The sequence below is a fragment of the Notothenia rossii genome (assembly GCF_949606895.1).
Source record: "Notothenia rossii genome assembly, chromosome: 2".
Taxonomy (NCBI): Eukaryota; Metazoa; Chordata; class Actinopteri; order Perciformes; family Nototheniidae; genus Notothenia; species Notothenia rossii.
Genome location: NC_136904.1, coordinates 59,716,372 through 59,740,061, shown reverse-complemented (window position 1 = coordinate 59,740,061; position 23,690 = coordinate 59,716,372). Strand labels below are relative to the sequence as shown.

At 40.9% G+C, this 23,690-nt stretch overlaps 1 protein-coding gene across 2 annotated transcripts; it reads left to right on the top strand.

The window, feature by feature from the left end:
* The first annotated feature begins 9,340 nt into the window (after positions 1–9,340).
* Positions 9,341–22,317, top strand: LOC307029509 (high affinity cGMP-specific 3',5'-cyclic phosphodiesterase 9A). Of its 2 annotated transcripts, none has more exons than XM_079665594.1 (14): positions 9,341–9,476; positions 11,807–11,956; positions 12,057–12,108; positions 12,579–12,681; positions 15,019–15,161; positions 15,251–15,310; positions 17,069–17,246; positions 18,004–18,126; positions 18,664–18,756; positions 18,883–18,950; positions 19,032–19,134; positions 19,261–19,365; positions 20,057–20,203; positions 20,336–22,317. In XM_079665594.1, the coding sequence occupies exons 1-14, from the start codon at positions 9,389–9,391 to the stop codon at positions 20,468–20,470; spliced, it is 1,548 nt and encodes a 515-aa protein (XP_079521720.1). In that variant the 5' UTR covers positions 9,341–9,388; the 3' UTR covers positions 20,471–22,317. The 2 variants fall into 2 exon arrangements, with proteins under 2 accessions (XP_079521720.1, XP_079521719.1); XM_079665593.1 differs by having other exon boundaries at positions 11,807–11,968.
* The last annotated feature ends 1,373 nt before the right edge of the window (positions 22,318–23,690 follow it).

Here is a 23,690-nt window from a genome sequence, read left to right as displayed (position 1 = left end):
ACCAGTAGCGTGGCGTGGGGAAAAAATTAGGGGAAGCCAATAATACGTCCTTTCTTTTTGGGTGGGGGGTGTGGTGGTCAATGTAATAACGTAACGGTTGAGTGATTACAGTGCCCGGTATCATTTTACACACATTTGTATCATACAGACGCCTGTTATCTGACCGACAGGTCCGCACGCACTCTTCAGCCGAAACTCTAATAAGCATTCATTCACAAACTAAATCAGGAGACCCTTCACGCTATACGTCCGGTTCGCTCCTTTGTTCCTCGCTGTACACAGCTCCAGTTTGGGCATTGGCCTGTCATCAGATTGTATTTGTTGTTGCTGCTGCAGCGGAAGTTTAGTCCAATTATTTTTGATTAAATACTCCAAATCTCCACCCTCCATAATTGCACTTGCTTCAGTTGCTTGCTACTTTCTAACGGCGGTGAGAGTGGTGCAGTGACGCTATCTATCTTCTATCGATTAGATTTATGATTCGAAAATTATAAAAGTAGGGTAGACATGTGGATATTATCCGACTGAACAAAACGTGCATTTACCTAACAGGTTAGTTTTCCACTGACCTTTTTTCGAGCTATTTTCCAAAATCCTATGGAGAAATCCCATTGCTATTTTGTCGAGGGAAACCGAGCGCAGCTTACTTCCGCTTTTTGGGACGCGTCACTGCACCACTAAGTTGATGCGATTTGATTGGATTGTGAGGCAAGGGAAGCCAGCCGTAGTGATGGCAGTTTGACACTGAAGCTTCGAACGGAGCTTCAACCTTGGACTTCCTATCCCTTAGAGAGGCGAAGTCACGCCCATCTACTTCCGGTCCATGGGACCCCGGAAGCGAAAAATTATACATTGAATTCAATGGAGAGAGAAAACGTATCTTTTGATCCCGTTTGAATTGTGCCACGAGCTACACATATGATGTTTGTCAATCTTAAACAATCATTTCCATGTCAAAAAAGTCACATTTTGTCGTAAAACTGTTGAAATATAAGACTATGAAAAATACGCGACTACAAAGACTACAAATCCCAAATCCCATTCTGGGTCGCGCATGTGATGTCACAGGCGATAATGCTCCAAGTGGTTGCGACTCGTAATTAAAGCGAAGAAGAAGATTTCATAACTGATTTATTCCCTCCAATAAATATAAGAGATTAGTCCAATAAATTCACTTTTACAAGATGCCTGTGTGCTTTGTACCATGTTGTAATCACAAAAGTGATCATACAACTTGCTCGTTCTATCGCTTCCCCTCTTATGAAAGGACCAGGAGTTGCTGGATCAGACATATCAGGTAATATCATAGGTAATATACATGTTGTGCATGGAACATAGTCAAGTTAGCTACCTAGGTAGTAGCGACGAGTAGCGAGCACGTTAGTTAGCATTACATTACTTAGCCTTGTCATTTTTAGTAGCCTTACCATTAAGTTATTATTTTATTACATGAAGTACACCAAAATGTTAAACAGTAAGAGTAGTCATCATGGTAAGTATTTCGTGAAACATTTGAAGAGTGGCCTACTGCGCCCTCCACCGGGTGCTAAGGAAGCAGTTCAGGGAGAGTCGAAGGAAGGCAGGCAGGCAGGGAGCTTTGCATGACATTCTTCTGGACATGTTTCATTGTGATGACAGTGAGGGTGAGTCAATCTGTTGTTTGGAAAGACAGTAGTTGAGTGATTACTGAGAGAAAATTATTAAAATAGATAATTATTCAGTGTTGTTACTTTAAAGTGTTGTTACTGACCTTTTTCTCTTTTATTTTCTTTACCTCACCTGTAACTGCTGAGACCCTGAGGAACATGCACACTGGACTGACCTGCTCTGGCAACCTGATTTCCACTGTACGTAATAGTATTTGGTTATGGTATATTATTTATATACATCAAAGGCACAATGCACCCCCCAGAGAGACACATGTATTGAGTGTGATATTTTGCATAGGTCATGTGAAATAATCTTTACATACTAGAAAACTGTAGGAGCGGCAACTTGTTTTGAAATTGAATTTTTAATATCCGATAATAAAGTTGATCTGTTTTCTTTATTCTTCTCTCTTCCCAGCTCCATCCATCACCATTCTCTGTTCCTGCAGGTCCTGCTTGCTAATAAATGCTTTATTTTTTTTACACAGTTACAAATAAAGTCAATGTATTGTATGCCATGAAGTTGTGCTTCATTCTGAGTCAATAATAAATTCATTCTGCCTTCAACTGCAAAATGATTGTGGACTGCACCGACATCCATGTAGCTGCCCCCCAGTAAGATGAACCAAGCAAAGCTGACACTCAACATACAGCTGTGCTCTTAAGTTGACAAGAAGAATTTGTGAAATATTGGTAATTATTTGGAAAAAATGACTGACGATGCAGAAAACTTTTTTTCTTTAGGAACAGTGGTCAGGTGAAGCATTTATCACTACATATGTGTCACACTTAAAAGGCCAAACACACTGGCCAAACACACCTCGTTTACAACTCCCCAGTTGACAGCCATGACTCCGTCTAAATTGTACCCCCCAAGCACCCTCTTCATGAGGGACGCGCATGGAGTGGATGAAAGTCCCGACCTCAGCACAGCACCAAAATTGCTGGCTGTCAACCTGCCCTGCCTGTGTAACTGCCACTGAGGATTTGTCCGCTGTCCTACAGTGGCTGTCTGGATGGCAGCTTGCTGGTCTCTGCTCAGTCGCATTGAGGCAAGAATTGCCTCAAGCCCCCGACCCCCACGCTCCTTCACCAGCTCCGGCACGTTGAAAATGGCCTGATGTTGAGGCTGCAGCTCTGGCTCAGTTGACAAAAGCCATGCCATGCCACGCTGCGCCCCTCAGTGCAGACCTGAACAAGTCTACTTCCTCAGTGGCGATGTCTCTGGCCAGTGGGTTGTATGTTTCCTCTTGCTGTTGGTAGAGTTGAGACACCGGCTGGACTACTTTTGAAGTGCCAGGCTTCCTCCACTGGCACTCAACTTCTGTGGAGCTGATCTGCCACATGGCAAATATTGCCAATGCTGCAGCGTGGCTGCATTTGTACATCCCCCGTGCACAACCACAGACAGCGCTCTGCATCACGCCATCCTCTCCCATGTAGATCTGTACAAATAAAGTAAGTACCATGTTTGTTAACATGCTATAATAGATTGAATGAGCAATACAATGATGGTCCAGATCTGGGGGTGGGAGGGTTTATTTTTCCATAGTTTTGTCCTCTTGTCTGATTGTTGTTGTTGTTTTTTTCTGAATTTTTTGTAATTTGTGTTGTATTGGTTGTGATTGTACATTGTATTTTTTTAAATGTGTATTACATTTTTGAAAAACATTTGATCAACAAAAGAGGATTTGGTCAGGATCTAGACTCAGTGTGTAGTTTATGAATTAATCAATGCTCTCTACATTAGGAAAACATACCAGTGTACCAGAGGGAGTCACACACAGCTGTGCCTAGATAACCAAACAAATTGACAAGATAACCAAAATCCTTGAATCTACACACAGCAAATAAACTCAAATGACACAATGAGATGTAAAAAGGAGATCACACATATAGTCGATATAAAACTGGCCGCTTCAATCTGAAGAGCAACTAAAACAAAACACGGGAGTGTACCTTGTTCTTGTGAACACTAATGTTATCCACAGCATACACACCGGTATACAGTACACCCGTTCTAGGTTCTGATTGGCTCTCTAGGTTGGAATTCTAGCTTCTGACTGGCTGTCCAGGTTGTCAATCACAGCCGTGGTTCATATTATGCTAGTCGACTCGTAACATCGCTAAACTTTTTTTCTTGACGGTTTTCTCAGTCAACTAATGCTATTGATAACAGTAACATAAATTAACACAGCCCTGCACACTGCAGTCATTATATGCCGGGTCTGTGGTTCATCATCTTCTTTTTCATTCTCCTCCTTATTGACTGACATTAACCTTAAACATTGCACTCATATTACTCACCGAAACCTTGTAAAGCCGGTCCCGCATGCTGGCTCTTACAGAACCGACTAACTCCCCTTTCGTGTATGTACAGCTCTCAACGTGCCCAGACTTGTAGTGATTTTCACATCGTTTTATACTTTTATTCTCATTCTGAAAGAATGAGGTGAAATGTGCCAACGTGACGGTCATCTTTGTGTTGGTGACGCGTATTGTGCGGGACCAGAGACATGTAGTTCACTGAGCGGCTTAACACAAAAAAATGTGTTACTTCACATTTTTACGACACATTTTAATTTTTTTGACTTGCAAAATGTTCTTTTAAATTGACAAACATCATATGTGTCATTCGTGGCACAATTCAAACGGGATCAAAAGATACGTTTTCTCTCTCCATTGAATTCAATGTATAATTTTCCGCTTCCGGGGTCCCATGGAGGCTCCCGGAAGGGGACGGACTTCGCCTCTCTATAGAAGCAGTGCTTCGAAGCTTGCTTCAAATCACGTGACATGTGACGTCCGAAGCAGCAACTGCTTCAAATCACGTGACATGTGACGTCCGAACCAGCAACTGCTTCATTTCCTGAATGAATCAACTCACTGGTTCGCCGTCCAATCAGGTGATTCAATGCACTGCCTCGTCTCGATTTTGACAGGTGACAGTTTGAATCAGTTTCAAATTTGAGCGCTTCAACACTTTATAACCGCTCTAAACAATGCGCAATGTGTGGGTTGTTGTCGTAGTTTGCATTGTTGCTGTTGAGTTGTTGTTGGCATTGCATTTGAATTGGATCATTATAGAGCAAGCCAGGAAGAAAAATAGGTCGTTCTGGCTCGTGAAACACTTCGAAATGTGGAGAAGTTGTGAACAAAAAGACAATGAGTAATATAAAAACACTTCGATGGTCTAAGGCAGGGGTGGGGAACCTCCGGCCTCCGGGCCGTGTACGGCCCGCGAGACCATTTGGTACGGCCCTTGAGGTAATTTATAAACACACGCAAAAAGAATAAAAATAAATAAATCTAGACCGCAAAAAAAACAAAACAAGCAAGTGCCTGTTTTTCCTGGCCAAGGTCAGGGTCCTTGAACACAACACGAGCCTAACGTTTCATCACGTGGTATATGTCTCGTCTGACAGCGGTGCAGTTCTGACGGAGAGCACCAGAACACGGCTCCAACACTTCACAAATTGCAGTAGGCCTACCAATAAGGAGCCGTACACATGCCGCAGTTTTTGCGTGGCTCGGCGGCTGTGTCTTTAGTTGAAAGACCAGAGGCGATCTGTTCATCTGTCATACTGATCATACAGTCAATAACTTTCTTGTTATTAGCATCTGGTTAGCTAGTTATACTAACGAATATAAGAAGCGTTTTCTCCAACCAGTGAGGTAAAGGCCCATCTTTATATGGTCATTATAGTTATAACAAAATAAGAGAATAAAGTAAACAGGTATAAAATACTATATGACAGTAAAAAAAGTTGTTATTAATAAACAAGAATACAGTTTGAAAGGGGAGTGATTTGTAAAATATCCATAAAGAAAAAGAAATCTGCTTACAGTTCTGTTTCATATGGGTGTTGAGAGATGTATCCATAGATCTCTTCATGTTGCTCTCAAAGTGCACCAGATTGATGCTTTAACTTCAACATTTAAAAAAAGAAATCTTCCCGGGGGAGGATAGACCCCCCCCCCCAGAGGAGGTTCGGTCCCGCCCCCCCCCCCCTTAAATCATGTTCACATGGATAGGATACTAAATACATTTGCACACATCTTGTGTCCATATCTTTCTATTTTGGTGGTCATGCCACATCCGTGCACGTGCATGCATGCACGAGTCATGGTGAGATATCTGGATTCAGAGGTTGCTGTTTCTTTGCACAGCATGAAAGAAAGGCGAAATGAATGGGCTGTGATTTTAGTATTTTTAAGCAGAGGTCAATAATTTGTACGGCCCTCGGAGGCTATCAATTCCTTAGACCAGGGGTGGGGAACCTTTTTGGTGTCAAGGGCTATTTCAATTTTTTATTGTGGATAGAGCCGGCGGCCAGGATGCGGCGATATCGTCCGCGCAGCTGGTTCTAAGATCGGAATAGTTAAACTTTTAATCATTGGTTTTCAACTTTAATACTTTAATAACTGATAAAAGGCCCTCTCCGCCCAAAAAAATGTCAAGCACTCTCTAGTCTCTTCTCAATAACCCAATACACACTATTATCAATCTTTAATTGAAAATAGAACATGATATTCAGTCTTAGTAGTCTTGTATCGAATATTTTTCAAGGCGAAGATGCGTTAAACCCACTGCAGCCTTGCACTTCGCCAGGAGAGGTCGCTGTAACTGAAGCTTCGAGAAATGAACGTATTTCCGACACAATTGTCCAAGTGGTTCGACGCTTCATTCAAAGCTTCATTTTGCCATCACTAGCCAGCCGCCTCTAGCTTCCCTTGGCATGGCCTTGACCAATCACAGGTTGGCAGGGGCATGACGTGGGCCTCATCTGATTGGTCAATCCCTCCATTTTTTTTCACCAAGATTAGCAAATTTCGACTGGCCTCCTCTCGCAACAGAGAGTGCAATCTACTGTTTCACCATAACATCTAGAGGGGCGCTGTTTCACTCTTTGTAAAATACTGCCGGGCCGGCAGAAACACACAACAAAGAATTTCCGAAACTAAACGAAGTGTTTTTATTTATTTATTAAAATTATAACTACAATCCGAAAAAACAGGGGAAGCCTGGCTTCCCTTGGCTTCCAGGAGAAAACGCCACTGTCAAAGACGCAGACTCATTGTTCCCACTAAAGTAGGGTTGAGTTTAATAAGGAGGCAAAGTTGACGCTCAGTGTGTTGCCGGGAGCATATAAGGATTTATCCACCATGTTGAAAATGTTTTTAAAAATATGTCTTGAGAACACGGCGTGCGGAAATATACGGGTCGTGCTGCAGCTAGATGTGCCTGTCCTCTGTAAAAAGGTGTAGGCGACTGACATGCAAGGAAGAACGGCTGTCCACAGGCTGTTCCAACTTTAACAACTGTATTAACTTCCATTGTAGTGAATTGAACATGCAATTGTAATTGGGTGTGTGGTATATTTTCATGCACGGACACGCATGTTCCACAACACACAAACTGAACAACACTCAATTTTCCGATCGCTACCAGCGTCCTTGCAATCTTGTTATAATAACAAGTGCACGTTACTGATGCAATATGGTTGAGACCATTCGGGCTTATTCTAGAGGGGTGCAAGGAATAGTCCAAGTAGTGGGGGAGTTTTATACAATATGTTTAAAACATAAAAATAAAAAGGTTTAAAAAAGTTATTGTTTAATGTTTTAAGGAGGTGACGCTACTCAGCCAATCAAATCGGTGCAGTCAGCACGATAGATTCAAACACACACACAGAGACGAAGAGGAGAGAAACAGTCGGAGTAATTTCAAATGGCGGAAGGTAGACAGCGAAAACAGAGCATTTAATTACATTTTCTCTTACTGGACCTCTTTGAAATGCAATTGAATACCCTTGCATTATAGCAACAACAACAATAATAATAATAATAATAATAATAATAATAATAATAATAACAGCAATAATAATTGGGAGGGGGGCGCGGCTGTTCTTATGTTCTCTGAGGGGAGGCTCACCTACCCACACTTTGAAAACCCCTGCCATAGAGGATGCTATTGCAGTAGTCGAGTCGTGAAGTGATGAATGCATGAATCAGGGTTTCAGCAGCAGAGGAGGAGAGTGATGGGCGGAGACGGGCAATGTTTTTGAGGTGGAAAAAGGCGGTCCTGCGTGATGTGATTTATGTGGTGGTTGAGTTATCTCTGCTTAATAGGATTATTGCAATGCACATTTAAGCTAAATAGTGCAAACAACTCATTTGCTTTAGTAATGACACAGTCTTTTTACAAAACAGGAACAGCATTATTAATGAGAGCTTAAAAGTTTAATTTCAATAAAATCCGGGTTTAGAGTGTAGATATATATATATATATATGATTTAACATGCATTTAAACAGTCCTTCGGCGCCACTCGATGACGTAGTATACTTGAAATAGTTGCTCTGCAGCAGTTTTACTCGCTATTGAGAAACGGCCAGGGAGAATGAAAAAACATGGATACAAATCTGATACAAATCAAAGAAAACGAAAAGAAAAAGGTGGGGCCGAGAAGGCAAGAGAAAAAAATGTGAAGTCACTCGCAGGTGAAGCATATAAATGTCGCAGATTGAAAGACCTTTTTGGCAGCAGCGCTGCTACAAGCACTATCAGCCGCAGCTTAGAACAAGTGCAAGATGATGAAGAGAATGACGAGTGCGCGAGTTCAGATATACAGCCAGCCTCCTGCGTTCATGATGAGGGACAGAGTTGAGCAGGTGGAAGAACCATCTCAACTGGCACATACAAGTGCAGGGCAAGAGCAAGAGGTGGCTGAAAATGATCACTTGAACTGCATAAATGCAGCCTAAAAAACAGCTGATTTCTAATAACTAATAGTAGACTGCCGTATTCCCCCCCCCCCCCCCCCCCCCCCCCGGATGTGGCCGGTCTGGGTCAGATTCCAGGGCTGAATTTTAGTCCGAGTCCGCCCCTGCCCAATACTTCACAGGTTTGGTAACGATGCAGCCATCAATGCATAGCGTATGGGGTGTCATCAAATGCCGTTGGCATGGCGACAGATCATTCACCATGAAGTTAGTTCAGAAGTTTGCAGTTCAAATATTCTGCTGCTTTTCCAAGCCTTTTTATTTTATTTTCTTCTCTCATCACACATTCAAGCCCCCAGTGTTCATGTATCATTTCAATCTAAATTCTTCACTTTCTTCTTACACATTACATATCAGCATAGCAGTTTTAGCGACAGCTTTTCAGCATAAAGCATTCCCACTAGCAATTTCTTCAGGAATTGCATTCTCTAGTTAGAAAATGGTATGTCTTAATTATGCTGTTTTACTTGCTGCATGTATAGACAAACTGTAGCTTACATGTTTGCATTGAATATATTGTGTTATACTTATAGGCTACTACTACTGCTAATGATAATAATAATAATAATAATAATAATAATAAAATAATAATAATATTTAACAACAAACAACTATAAAATAAAATTATTTATTTATTATTGTGATTATTTGTACTGATCAAATTGGTGGTGTTTTATTTCTGTCAATTGAGAGGAAATGTGTTTGTATAAAAGGATAAACAATTGAGACAAAAAACTAATTCAAGAAAAGCAAGTACACGGGAACAGAACCTGAGGATACATCTAGTGAATGACTTCTACTTCTAATAATGTAACAGTGGAAATGAAGGGAAATGAAGGAGGAGCAGAAGAGGAGGTGGAGAGAATAAAAGCAAGGGGGTTGGGTCTTCATCACACTGAAATAAGGAGGTAGGACTGATCAGCAGTGCACTCGTCAGTAACTCTGAACTCATGACATGGCAACAAAAATCATCTTCTTCACAGTGAACGGGAGACCGGAGAAGGCGGAGTTCCCCGGGGACTGCCCTACGCAGGATGTCAAAGGTAGGAGCACAGAAGGATTTCAAAGTTCAGTTTCTGATGTTGAAGACATTGTGAGGTATGTCAGAGTGCATACACACATCCTCAGGTGCAATCTTAGTGAATCAAATGATATCTGCATCCATAACATCATTTTTATAATGATTAAAAACATTTTCCAAATGTGTCACATGTTTACCACGATTCTTCCTTATATGAGAAGGTAAATATCATGTGATGTATGTTATTATCTATTGCACATGAGTTGAATTCATTCATTCAATGGCAGAAAAGTGATCCAGAAAAACTAGAGAAGAAAACAACGTTGATAAAAGTCAGTTCCCTAACAGATAGAGAAGTGTGTGTGTGTGATGGAGGATCAGCTGCCACTGACAGCTCCTCTCTCATCACCTTGGGTGGAGGCAGTGTGTAGCACTGGCTTAATGTGGTCTTAATGTGCTTTGTTTAACCCTCCTATTGTCTTCGTCGTCGTCGTCGTCGTCGTCGTCCCCCCCCTTACTTTGGTGTCTCCCACTGAAGCCAGTTGGCGGAGTTTTGGCACAATTCTGTTATTCATACCGACGTTAACCCTGTCTGTGCACACGGCTACCAACTCTGTTGTCCGGTGATCTAGGCCTCTGCCTCCTGTAAAGCTTCACAGGTCCGTCGGTTATGTCCTGCGCGGCTCGGCCAGCACGGCCAGCACCCAGTTCAATCAGTCATAGAAAGTCCGAAGAGTTTTTGCAGGGAGCTAAACGGCAACGTAGCTGCTTAATGTCTTTGGGTTTTTTGACATGTCTCGTAGTTTACTCCATTGAGTGTTGACAAGAAACACGTGTAGACGAAATATGTGTTTTGTTTTGATGTTTTGAGGTACGCAAAGGCGCGTAGTGACACAAGTGACGTTACGCAATTCAGATTTTTACCGCGCATACGTACCTGCGTACCAGTTACAGTATGTGCCCCCCTGGATATAACTGTAAAGTGTGCATGCCTCTCTGGCAAACAGTCTTCTATTAAAGTGGTGCATTTTCTAAGTCAACACACCTTTAAATGTTTACCTTTTGTTTACCTTTTTTAATATATGATAATTGTCCATTCTTATAGATGTGTTATAAACGTTATTTAAGAACACCTTTTGGGTTTCCCTGTAACACAACCATTTCATGAAAATGTCATAACATCTGGTCTTAAACTGATCAGAAATGTACTAAATCCTAATGATGTAATTATGGAACCCTTTTTAGACTCAAATATGATTTCAGTGTTACATATCTAATAATAATAATAATAATAATAATTCATTTATTTTATATAGGCGCCTTTCAAGGCTCTCGAGGTCGCCGTACAAACACATATCTGTCAAACTTATGACATCATGACCGGCCCCTTGGCCACAACAGAAAAACCAGGAGAGACGCTCAAAGTTTCCAACAATCACGGCACTTTATTTGGCAACACCAAAAACAGGAGAGGATGGACGGGGTGAAAGGATCAAGGTGGGAGTCCCTCCGCAGCAGGCTTGGAGAGAGTCATGACGGCCCTGTGACTCCAGGCAGATGGGCGTAAATAGCACCTCCGGCCAGATGTCCGCGATCACACTGATTGGCCTCTTCAGCTCCACCCCATCGCAGGACCTGCAACATTCACACACTCACAGGCCCCAGGCTCTGGGGCCGTCACATCAGGACATAACATACTCACATTACTGCATTTTATTACAATTGTGATGAGATTAACCCTCCTATTGCCTTCCTTTCCCCCCCTTACTTTGGTGTTCGCGGTCAGATTTCACCGGTCCTGTTTTAACTGCTATTACATTAACACAAAAACCATTAATCATCACCAAATTTAATTTAACACCCTTTCAAATTGTACATATTGTAACAAACCATGGGTGTTACAAAGTTGACTAAATCATCGAAAATTCAATGAAAGTGGTGATCAGCAATTGTATATGTTCCAATGTCTACTGTGAAGGATATCATAAAAGCCTTAATGCAATCGAATGTAAAACAAAAAAGTTATGATTGATGAAAGTAGTAAATCGGTCAGATTTGACCCGAAGACAACAGGAGGGATGAATGCAAGTTGTATCCCGTTATTTACTTTGTATTTCCTTACTGTTTTGTAAATCATTTGTTAACAATTTGTAAAGCACTAAGTTACAACCTATAACCCATTGATGATGGCTTCCATATTGAACAGAGTAACCTCAAAGCTTTTTCAAAAGAGAAACAACTCCAGGATTCCTCAGCAGCATTCTCCAGGGTTTCAGATGGCCTTCCTCAGCGTTTGGGGAAGCATATCTCCTGAGGACTTATTGATAAATCAGTGTTGAACCTCTCTTTCAGATCTGTTCCGCTCTGCAGCCGAGGCCGGACCCCATGACATCCTGAAGCTGTACAACCCCAAAGGAAACATCACCAACATCTCCCCGGGGCTGGAGCCCAACTCCTCCAGCTGCTGCTACAAACTGGAGGTGGTGGCTGCCGACTGCAACAGTGAGCCGTTAGGTATCTTTCCCTTTGCACCATGGGAAATGCAGTGCTCGGGTTCATTTCAAAAAGTTCGACACGTCTCCCTCTTGTCTTGTCATTTCAGGTGCGGAGCTTGCAGGTGCATTGGGATTTGACCTCTCCTCCATGGAGAAAAGGTAGGCCAGGGGACTAAGATCAACATTAAAGACATTTCATTCATATTTACTGTGAAAGGTCAAAAGGTCAGTTCTTGTGAAGCATCAGATATCTGGTTATATCCTTTGAAGGTTGAATGTATATCAACTCTGAAAATGTACATACTATAATGTGTTAACCATTGGCGTCACAGATTTCGAAAACCAGTACTGCATTAAGCGCCCCCCCGCAAAATACAACTGGTGCAGTAACTATGCTAGGCTGCTGCGAAGCTGTTACAAATGGCATCACTTCGGTCACCAGAAAACAGTCCTTGAGATTGGTCTCTTGTGCAAATAAACCTGAAAGTGTATAATTCTTTCTGCACGCTATTTTCAGAACATTTAAAAAAGAAAATGATCCTAATGCAAAATTGTGGACAAAATGGGCCATTTCCCCAGTATAAAGGACGCCTATGATCAAACCCTTCTCTGATGGTGTGTGATCTCAGACTGCAGGGCCTGGAGAAGAGAATCCTGACGGAGGCCGGTGACGCTCCTGCAGTGGTGTATGAGATGAAGAAACAGGTGGATTCATTCCGGGAGAAACTGGAGGTACGGACAAAGTACCTACTCTGTTACTTTAGAGTTACTAAAAAATAAGGAAACATGGAACTTATTCATATGGTTATACGTATGGGTTATACATTCTTCGTTTTCATAGAGAGATCTTTGGGCCATCAGAAAAAGAAACATTAGCAACCGAGGCAAACAGTCAGAAGAAGAAATAAGTGGGATGGAATGACACCAAAAGAAGGCAAATAGTTTCTTCAGCTTAGTATTTTCGAGCTGCTCTTATCAGTGTTTTTGATATGAATGAGTCAATGAAGATATTTGAAATGGGACAATGTCGCTAAACTATCTGACACTTGAGAATAGAGGCCCAGACACTTCACAGAAAGTATTAACAATATATATTACCAGCAAATGTGCAGTTGGAAACAGTTTATATATTATACAGAAACAGATCAAACTAACCAAATAACAAAACAACTAAACTTATTTATATTTATTTTATATAGCCGCCTTTCAAGGCTCTCAAGTTCGCCGTACAAACACATATCTGTCAAACTTATGACATCAACCGTTTTTTTAAGAAATTAGCCACCTAAAAGGTAGGCTATAACATTATTGGTTGTCAGTGTTATGACCGGCCCGTTGGCCACAACAGAAAAACCAGGAGAGACACTCAAAGTTTCCAACAATCACGGCACTTTATTTGGCAACACCAAAAACAGGAGAGGATGGACGAGGTGAAAGGATCACGGTGGGAGTCCCTCCGCAGCAGGCTTGGAGAGAGTCATGACGGCCCTGTGACTCCAGGCAGATGGGCTTAAATAGCATCTCCGGCCAGGTGTCCCCGATCACACTGATTGGCCTCTTCAGCTCCACCCCATCGCAGGACCTGCAACATTCACACACTAACAGGCCCCAGGCTCTGGGGCCGTCACATCAGGACATAACATATGACAAAACAACTAAACTAATACAACTCTAACTATTAAATGGGTTCAAGCCATAAATGACGTCCAAACATTGATTTAAATAGATATAAGAAACTGAGATAAAAGGAAAATAAAGGCACAAACAACTGGAAAAAAGCAATTTAGTGTTAGTGTATGCTTTGACAACAACTGCCTACTTCAGCTCTTTTAAACACAGATAAAGACATTTGTATAGAATGATCAAACTCATTCCATACCCGTGGTGCTCTGCAAACAACACAAACGCTGACTCATCAGTTCCCTCAGCTTCTTACCCTTTTGACTTTATTGTTGGGGTTTTCTTGGCCACACACTCTGTTACTCAACCTTATTTAGCCTTCAGTCATTCCCATAACTGATGTTGCTAGTGTTCCTCGTTGACTTTGTGATCCCCTGACATCTCCCCTCGTTCCATCCTGGGGTTGATATATCTAGCAGGGATGGCTACTTGATGTCAAACCTTGATTGCCTACCGATTCAATGTTTCACCCTTTTTTAAACAAGTGAAGCTATTATTAATAGATTTGCATTACGTTATGGTTGCAATTGCTTAACCTACCAACATAAAAAATATGTTATGCTCAAACTGAAGAAAGACAAAACAAGAAATATAATTTTGAAGTACGTATACTTTACTTGAGTATTTCCATTTGATGCTACTTTGTACTTCTAATCCACTACAATTCAGAGGTACATTTTGTACTTGTACTCCACTACATGTATTTAATACCTTTAGTTACTTCACAGATGTGGATGAATAATGTGAAATATAATCAAGTGTTAAATCAGACTTTAGTTCCACCTGGAGTAAATTCACAATCTACCCTGCAGTATACAAAGTCATTCAAACTAGCTGCACCTTTACCAGCTTTGACAACACTTTAATGATCAATCATTATAAAACATATCATATATATTATTCTGAAATGGACCAATCTGCACAATGACTACTTTTACTGTCGCTACTTTAACTATATGTAGATGCTATTACTTTTGTACTTTTACTTGAGGAACCTTCTTCCACCTCTGACCAACAAAAATGTGTACAAAAGTTGAAAGTAATTACTGCAGTTTAGACAGTTACAGTTTAGATCTTAACGGATGACACGCTTTTCTCCAATGTCCATTCCAATATTACGTCCACTAGCTGAATCACTATTTTAAGATAAAGGTCTTTATGGATTACCAAGAAATTGCGTAACAGCCTCGCAGAATCACAACATATTTTTCTGTAGGAACATTTTCCTCAGAAATATAAACCAGGGCAACAGAGCAATTAGAAGTCAGTAATGATAATGATTTTAGTGATGAAGGGTCTATTTGTTGAAGGGCCACTCTTGGGATTTGATTTGATGTGATGTGCTGCTCTAACCTCCATATTGAACCTGATTTCATCTGATCTCTTCAGAGTGTGGAGCACCTGAGCTGGCTGGGCTTGTTTAAAGATCTGTCCGAGGGAACACACAAGCCCTCCCCCTTCTACCACAAGAGAACCCTGCATAAGACCAGGAAGGAGTGTGAGCATGTACGGGAGAAGTTCCTCCAAATGAGGCACGTTTTTACACATGCAAAGCTCACATATTGCAGACATATATATAATGTTTTATGATCTACTAATCAATATGTTGTCCCCTTTGCAGCTCCCTGGAGGTATCAGAGGAAGTGAGGCAGTACCTAAAGACCCCCACCTTTGATAACTGGTGAGCAGGGTTGGGAGGGTTACTTACAAATGTAATCTGTTACAATTACTAGTTACCTGTAAAAAAATGTAATCAGTAACCTAATCTAAGTATCAAAATGTAAAAGTAATGTAATCTGATTATTTAGAGTTGCTTTTGGATTACCTCAATATCAAATGCAATGCAAATAAGTGCAGGAGAAATTAAACATCAGTAAGAGGTGTGTACTGTATTGAAGACACAACAACACAATGTGACCTACAGAATAGCATACATATAGCTGATTTAGTTTAATACCTTCATTAAACACAGCATTTTCTTTTTTATATATCAGGTGTTCACCAACTGCATTTGAAAAAATATATTTAAAATAAGGAAGTATCCTCAATGAAAACCAAAATGAATAATCAAGCATACGTCTACCTATAATATCATTTATATATATATACATTTTTATTTCAAAATGTATTGTAAAATTGTAATCCTGCTTGTAATCCCCATTTTTTTCTAATGCAACAGCAATCTGACTACGGTTTTTTGTATGTAACTGTAATACAGTTATATGTGTTGTATCCTGATGATGTAATCCATTACTCCCTTAAGCCTGCTGGCGATTGGCCAGATAGGTGTGGAGAGGTTTTAATGTCACATACAGTCTTCATCAACATGATGTGCAGGCTGTGTGATCACCAACAAACAGTGCACCTGTTCCCTCAGTGCGCACACACACACACACACACACACACACACACACACACACACACACACACACACACACACACACACACACACACACACACACACACACACACACACACATACACACACACACACACACACACACACACACACACACACACACACACACACACACACTTGCCTAATGACAGTCGTGCCCTTCAAGCACCTCCGCTGTGAACTGAAGAGGACACGAGACGTCAGCCTTTCTTCTGATCATCACACTCATCTCAATATGAATAGGCCCGCAGCGCCATACAAATCAAAAGGTCTTAAAAGGCTTCATCAACAAACCGGGTTTTAAGTTGCTTCATGGGGAGGAAGTGCCTGTTGCATTCACTGAGGCCTGCACATCGTTCCATTTTTCCAAAAGCTTTTAACCCAAACCCACAATGGTGGCAGTGGAGGTTTTGAGGCTATGCACAGAAACCATGGTGACAGATAATCATCATAAATCCTTTGATACCCTAATCAAATACAGTATGCTTCTCTTTGCTTCCTGCTGTGTGGACAAAGATGTGTTATGAAGAATAATGCTGATCGTATTACATTATTGTCTTTTTTAACACTTCATGCCTTCCCTACTCTGACTGTAGCCAAGAGGTGTCTTTTAAAGGGTCAGCAATACCCTCACCAGCTCGGCACTGTTGTTTTCAGACAATGTGACTCAAACAGAAGTTAACAGTGCACATTTTAGGGACTGTTTACAGCTATACACATTTAGAATATTTCCTGCAGTGAAACAGTGTATGTAGGTAATTAGGCTTGATAGATCAGAATACCTGTTCGTATAATAACATAGAATATATTATACACGATTATTGTGGCCAATATAACTTGCAATGAGGATAATATCTAAATTAATTCAGTCCAAGTCATCTCAAGCTGTGTGTGTGTGTGTGTGTGTGTGTGTGTGTGTGTGTGTGTGTGTGTGTGTGTGTGTGTGTGTGTGTGTGTGTGTGTGTGTGTGTGTGTGTGTGTGTGTGTGTGTGTGTGTGTGTGTGTGTGTGTGTGTGTGTGTGTGTGTGTGTGTGTGTGCAGGCAGTGGGAGGATGCAGAGATCATGGTGCTCCTTCAGGTCATGTACACGGATTTAGATTTCATCGCAGCCTTCAACATCGAGCCGGCGGTCCTGCAGCACTTCCTGTTCGAGGTGTACCGGAGATACAACAACATCCCCTTCCACAACTTCAAGCACTGCTTCTGTGTCACCCAGATGGTGAGTGTGTGTGTCTGTTGCAGTGATACTTCATAAGGACAGACTAGGGAGAGCCCGATTGTGTGTGTAATCATGAAATTGTGAAATGATGCCATCATCCCTTTGACTTGGTAAAGGACATGTTCAGGGTGGAGAAGGGACTCATATCAGAGGACAGCTATTTCACCCTGATGGTTTGATAGCGTCTTCATCAAAAAATAGCTTTGACGAGCACCAGATACTTTTCTCAGGAGTTTGAGAAGCCCAAAGCAGTGGCAAAAAGAAGATTGGAAATGACACCATAATTGTTTGCTTCTGTTCTTCGACTGTATGTAAAAAGGGGTCACTTGTCCATAAGCTATACGGAGCATCTTAAACTAAATGAATTGACATATGGGCAGCATTCTGCCAGGCTCTTACTTTCACATGACTGACAGCAGTGCTGGTGTCAAGGCATCACAAATACCTTGATAGACACTCTGAGATGCAGGTTTCTACATGGCTGTTGGTGGCGTCCTCAATCAGAAATGTCAGAACTGTTCCTGAACTTTTAGAAAGAATAGACCAGAGACTTTAGTTAAGACCCTTGTCCCTGAAATAGAAACACAAAAGTATCCTTAAAAGGTTTCTAGTTCTTCAGGTTGAAAAGCGAAAGAGGCTAATGTGTTTATTTCACTGCTCCCAAGTAATCCAAACTATTAGTAATTCAGCTTTTCATGAGGGCAAATGACAGCCTTTCCCCCGCAGTACATGACAACATCTCTTGCCCTTTGAGCAGATGTACGGTCTGATCTGGCTGACGGACCTGAAGAGTAAGATGGACAGCGAGGACCTGCTCATCATGCTGACCTCTGCGGTGTGCCACGACCTCGACCACGCCGGGTACAACAACGCCTATCAGGTACCTCCATTAACTCTTTGTGCTTCTGCAGGCATGTTCCCTGACACACAGTGAGATTGCTACTTGATATTCAGACTACTGAAGCCTCATTGTAGGTTCAGCTAAACTTTAGACCTTTTTTAACTCAGAACCTAGACCTTGGATTTTGTACTGTCTTCTACTTTTGATGACTTATACAAGGCGTATTTTAACAGCTGTAATGGGGGGGAAAAAACAGTGCCCAATAACTTACTTTGTATATTTGTGAGTTTTAAATGTCATTAACAAATTCTTGTTTTTATCTTTTAATGTATCTTTTAATAGCTGAAGTTGGACAGTTATACCTGTTGACATCACATACACAGTTTCTGTTGTATTTGACATTTTTGCTGTCAAATCATATTTTCACTAATCTTCTTTTAGTTTAAGAACACTGAGTTCTCACGTTGTGTAAAGAAAACATTAAAATGTGTTATGGTGTTGTCCATTACAGCACCAATGCATACAGAAGTCTTTTAAATGTTAATCCTAAAGTCTAAAGTAATGGCCTTGTTTCAGATAAATGCTCGGACCGAACTCGCTCTCCGGTACAACGACATCTCTCCACTGGAGAACCACCACTGTGCCATAGCTTTTGAGATCCTGGAGAAGGTAAGGATGACACCTCTCTGTCCAAGCTGCATGGAATCGTGCATTTAGGGTTAGTGATTGGAACTGACACCCTCAGATGAGTCTGTCCACTATCAGCGACAATCAACTGAACCTCATATTTTTCAGACAGAGAGCAACATCTTCAGAAATCTGTCCATGAATCAGTACAAGCGGATCAGGGAAGGGATCATCAAGTGAGTCCATCTCTCTGATTCTCTAAGTAATCCACATTTTGCTCCCTCAGGATAGCAACAGTATTAATCTTCTAATTTCAGATGCATCCTGGCCACTGACATGACGAGGCACAATGAGATTCTCAACAAGTTTAAGTCCATCCTGACAGCTTTTGACTTCACCAACAAGGAGCACAGAGAAGTGGTGAGAGGACTTTTAAGCCTGTGTCATATGTTCAGTATTCAACAGTGGCTGAAGTCTCAATATAAAAATTCTGCTTCTTTTACAATTGAATGTATAGCTTCTAATTGTGTCCTGTTGTGTTTGCAGCTCATGATGATCCTGATCAAAGTGAGCGATATCTCCAACGAGGCGCGGCCCATGGAGGTGGCTGAGCCCTGGTTGGATTGTCTGCTGCAGGAATTCTACAACCAGGTACCTTCACCACTGGATATGTGTTTCAACTATGGACATTTTATTTAAACTTTGTTCTGAACATGTTATCCTCCTTCAACCTTCGATTCAATGTGTGGGATGATCCTATTCAATACCTTGAAGATTACAACCTGATTCAGCAGCAACACATTGTATTGAAAGATTAGATGATTAGAAATATCAAAGGTTAGGGAGTAGAGTTCATGTCGTTCTCCAGGTCTGTTTCTCTCTCCCTAGCTAACAAAGAAGAGTTGCATCCCACTCAGTTGTTCCTTTGACTCCTTTCCAGTAAAGATGACAAAACCGGAATTTATCCAGCTTATTGCGACTATCTTAGTTGACCATAACATTTAAAAATAAATTATTTAGCAGATGGTCTGGTTAAAAAAAAAGCACACTTTTCAATAGATTTCAGTGTTTGAACCACAACAAAATCTGGCCAGCAACAACATAGGTACGGCTTATTTTGAGCCTTTCGCTACTGAAGAAAATGTTAAACACATTTGGCTCCTATTGGCCAGTTAGTCAATAAATAGGTTTTTCAAAAATGTTGAATCACCACAACGTCCTTGAGCATAGTCATAAATCTAAAAATATGATGCTGATTGGATGAGAGCAATGATCTTTACTTAAGACAGTCCCTCAACCTGTAGAGACATTCGCTCCAGCTGTGTGTTCTTTCCACCTTCAGAGTGATGTGGAGAAGTTAGAGGGGCTTCCAGTCACCCCCTTCATGGATCGGGACAAAATCACCAAGCCGTCGTCTCAAACAGGCTTCATCAGATTTGTCCTTCTGCCTCTCTTCATCGAGCTGGCCAACCTCTTCCCCTGCTTGGAGGTAATTTATTCTTGAAAGATTCCTAGAAATCAAGAAGTTACTCTGGGAAATGTTATTCAATAAAGTAGAATTCGTCAAGTTTGAGGTAATGTTTTGGGGTTCGAATATATGACTTGTTAATTCATTCTGCAGCAACACATAATCCACCCGGTACGGAAGGCTCTGGATTACTACACAGAGATGGAGAAGGCGCTGGAGAGGGAGAAAGTGATCCGGGCTCAGAGCAAGGAGGGGACACAGTGTCTTGCTGACAGCCTCACAGACTGAGGGACCTATCTGTGGGGCTGAGGCAGCTTTAAGAAGAGGACTATCTGAAACCTGCTGTCTAAAGATTGTATGGTTTTTAGATTTGTTTGAATGTATTTGAACTGAATCTAAATGTGCATTTTTGTATTATAATTATTATTATTTATTAATGTTTTGGTTTATTTACCGGGCTAAGCACAAGTACTATATTGTGTTCAATAAAAAAAGGTAAGATTACCTTTTCTTTTATTGTAGTTTTGGTGTATGTGTGGCGGTGTGGTGCTCGTGTAAAAGCTTGGTTTGCTGACAACGCCACCTGGGAGAGTTTCGCCCCCAGGAAATTACTAAAAACTAAAGTTATCCAATTTAATAAAAGGCAATCAGGTTCGTTTGAACACCACAGGCAGAGACAGTGTAAAGGATATTACAACAATAGTTATTTTATTTATACATCATTACATTTCTAATAATAAACAACATAACGTTCTAAAAGTTCTCCAGGGAGGAGGGAGAAGGACAGTGCTGGGGCTTACTAAGGCGGCAAAAACGGGGAGGAAGTCGTCAAATCAAAATCACCCGTGACACTGCACACCAAACAAAACGGACACGTGAAGAACACCACCACCAGGGATTGGGTTTGCCACCTCGAGCCCACAGCACCTGTCCGGCACAAGAGAAACAGTTAAAAATCAGCAAGATTATAAAACTCGGTTGGAGAAAAATAAACAAAAAGAAAACAACTAAAATAAACCAAATCTAAATAACCGTAAACAACAAACATGAGTAAACCAGTGGCGAGTCGTGACTTTTATACCTAGGCTCTCTGACCCCCACCCCTTCCCTCGAGTTATTACGTCACAGCGTATACTTCAGCAGAATATCAAAACAACGGCCCAGGGTGCAAAACGCATCAAGGAAAGCGACCCTCTACCACACAAAACAACACCTATAAATAACCCTATTTGTGTTCTTTGAAATTGAAAAGGATATTGCATTGTGTTTGTTACTTTCGTTGCAGTTGTATGTCTTAAGTGTAATTTGGCATGCTTTTATTTTGAAGGCGAGTTAATGCTGTTGACAGGAAGTTGTTGTTGCTATTGAAACAAGAAAAGTTTCACAGCGGGCTGAACTTGTCATAAAGTCCGCGAGAGCCGCAGTGACGCGTCCTTAAACCCGGAAGTAAACTTCTTCCGGTTCCTTCGTCTAAAACGCAATGCAATTTCTCCATAGGATTTTGGAAAATAGCTCGAAATAAGGTCTGTGGTTGACACATATTTAAGAGATGGATCACGTTTTGTTCAGCCGGATAATATCCACATGTCAACCCTACTTTTATAATTTTTGAATAATAAATCTAGTCGGCAGAAGCAAAATGCTAACGTTATGCTATAAACGAACTACAAGCCAGTACAGCAGCAGGGTCGCACGACTTCAACGTCACGCCAACTTAAGATCGTTTCAACTGACTTGCACTGAAACTGCACTTTGAAAACTTTAAATATATTAACATTTTAAACTGTATACCCCGGTTATCTAGGCCCGTTTTGTTTAATGTATACCACGTTTATCTAGGCCCTTTTTGTTTTATGTATACATGTCACACTGTGGGAAACGATATTTCGATATTTCTGGATGTATAACACATGTAGAATTTTTGACAATAAAGCTGACTTTGACTTTCGCGCGCTTGCATATTTTAACAAAGCTTTTCATTTTAGCCACACTGAATTTAACTAGAAGTCATGGCTGTGTCAATTACCAGTCTGATATCGTTTTACAAAGATGACAAGAAGAGTGTAGATAGAGGAGAGAACCACTACAAGTCAGGACACGTAAAACAGTGCAGCCTAGATGAAGGTGTGCTTACCGGTGTTGTCAGGGCGAGCATGAGGGACAAGGTTTATAGTGTCGGTGAGTAGTGATAGCAAGAGTACCGTTAACCTAGAGTTAATTTATTCACATTAATTCCCATCAACAAATCCATTTTATGTGTCACATGAAATCTTTATTAGGCAAGGCAAGTTTATTTATATAGCACTTTTCAACACAAGGCAATTCAAAGTGCTTTACAAAAAATGAAAGACATTAAGAAAATGGCATTTAAAATCAGTCATTAAAAAGAAAAGCTAATAAAAGAAACATTAAAAGAAAAAATACATGGATAAAAGTTACAGTGCAGTCTAAGATATGAATAGTTCAATTAAAAGCAGCGACAAAAAGAAAAGTCTTCAGCCTGGATTTAAAAGTAGTAAGAGTTGCAGCGGACCTGCAGGTTTCTGGGAGTTTGTTCCAGATATTTGGAGCATAATAACTGAACGCTGCTCCTCCATGTTTAGTTCTGACTCTGGGGACAGAAAGCTGACCAGTCCCTGAAGACCTGAGAGATTTGGATGGTTCATAATTTAGCAGGAGGTCAGAAATGTATTTTGGGCCTAAACCATTCAGTGCTTTATAAACCAGCAGCAGTATTTTGAAATCTATTCTTTGACACACAGGAAGCCAGTGTAAAGACTTCAGAACAGGAGTGATGTGATCCACTTTCTTAGTGTTAGTGAGGACTCGAGCAGCGGCGTTCTGAATCAGCTGAAGCTTTCTAATAGATTTTTTAGTGAGACCTGTGAAGACACAATTGCAGTAGTCCAGTCTACTGAAGATAAAAGCATGGACAAGTTTTTCCAAATCCTGCTGTGACATTAGTCTTTTAATCCTAGATATGTTCTTTAGGTGATAGTAAGCTGATTAAGTAACTGTTTTAATGTGACTGTTGAAACTCAGGTCAGAGTCCATGACTACACCTAGATTTCTGGCTTTATCTGTTGTTTTGAACATTGCAGACTGAAGCTCAGCGCTAACTTTTAAACGTCCTGCCTTGGCTCCAAAAACCATTACCTCAGTTTTATCTTTGTTTCATTGGAGAAAGTTCTGACACATCCAGTCATTGATTTGTTCAATGCACTTACTCAGTGTTCGAATTGGATCATAGTCTCCTGGTGAAATGGTTACGTAAATTTGTGTGTAATCGGCATAGCTATGGTAACTTATTTTGTTGTTCTTCATTATCTGAGCCAGTCGTAGCATGTAGACGTTAAAGAGAAGAGGCCCCAAGATTATAAATATTACACACCAGAAAACACAGAAATATCCATGAAATAAACATACAGTAGGCTATAACCAATTAAATGGATAATTGGGAAGGCATTACAAATGTAAATATATTTTAAATAATAAAACAATCCCACCA

Excerpts from the sequence above, each read along its gene's own strand:
- LOC307029509 (XM_079665593.1), top strand. The coding sequence starts at position 9,389 with ATGGCAACAAAAATCATCTTCTTCACAGTGAACGGGAGACCGGAGAAG. Across the intron at positions 12,682-15,018 it reads CATTCCGGGAGAAACTGGAG|AGTGTGGAGCACCTGAGCTG; the intron begins GTACGGACAAAG and ends TGATCTCTTCAG. Across the intron at positions 18,757-18,882 it reads CTTTTGAGATCCTGGAGAAG|ACAGAGAGCAACATCTTCAG; the intron begins GTAAGGATGACA and ends CATATTTTTCAG.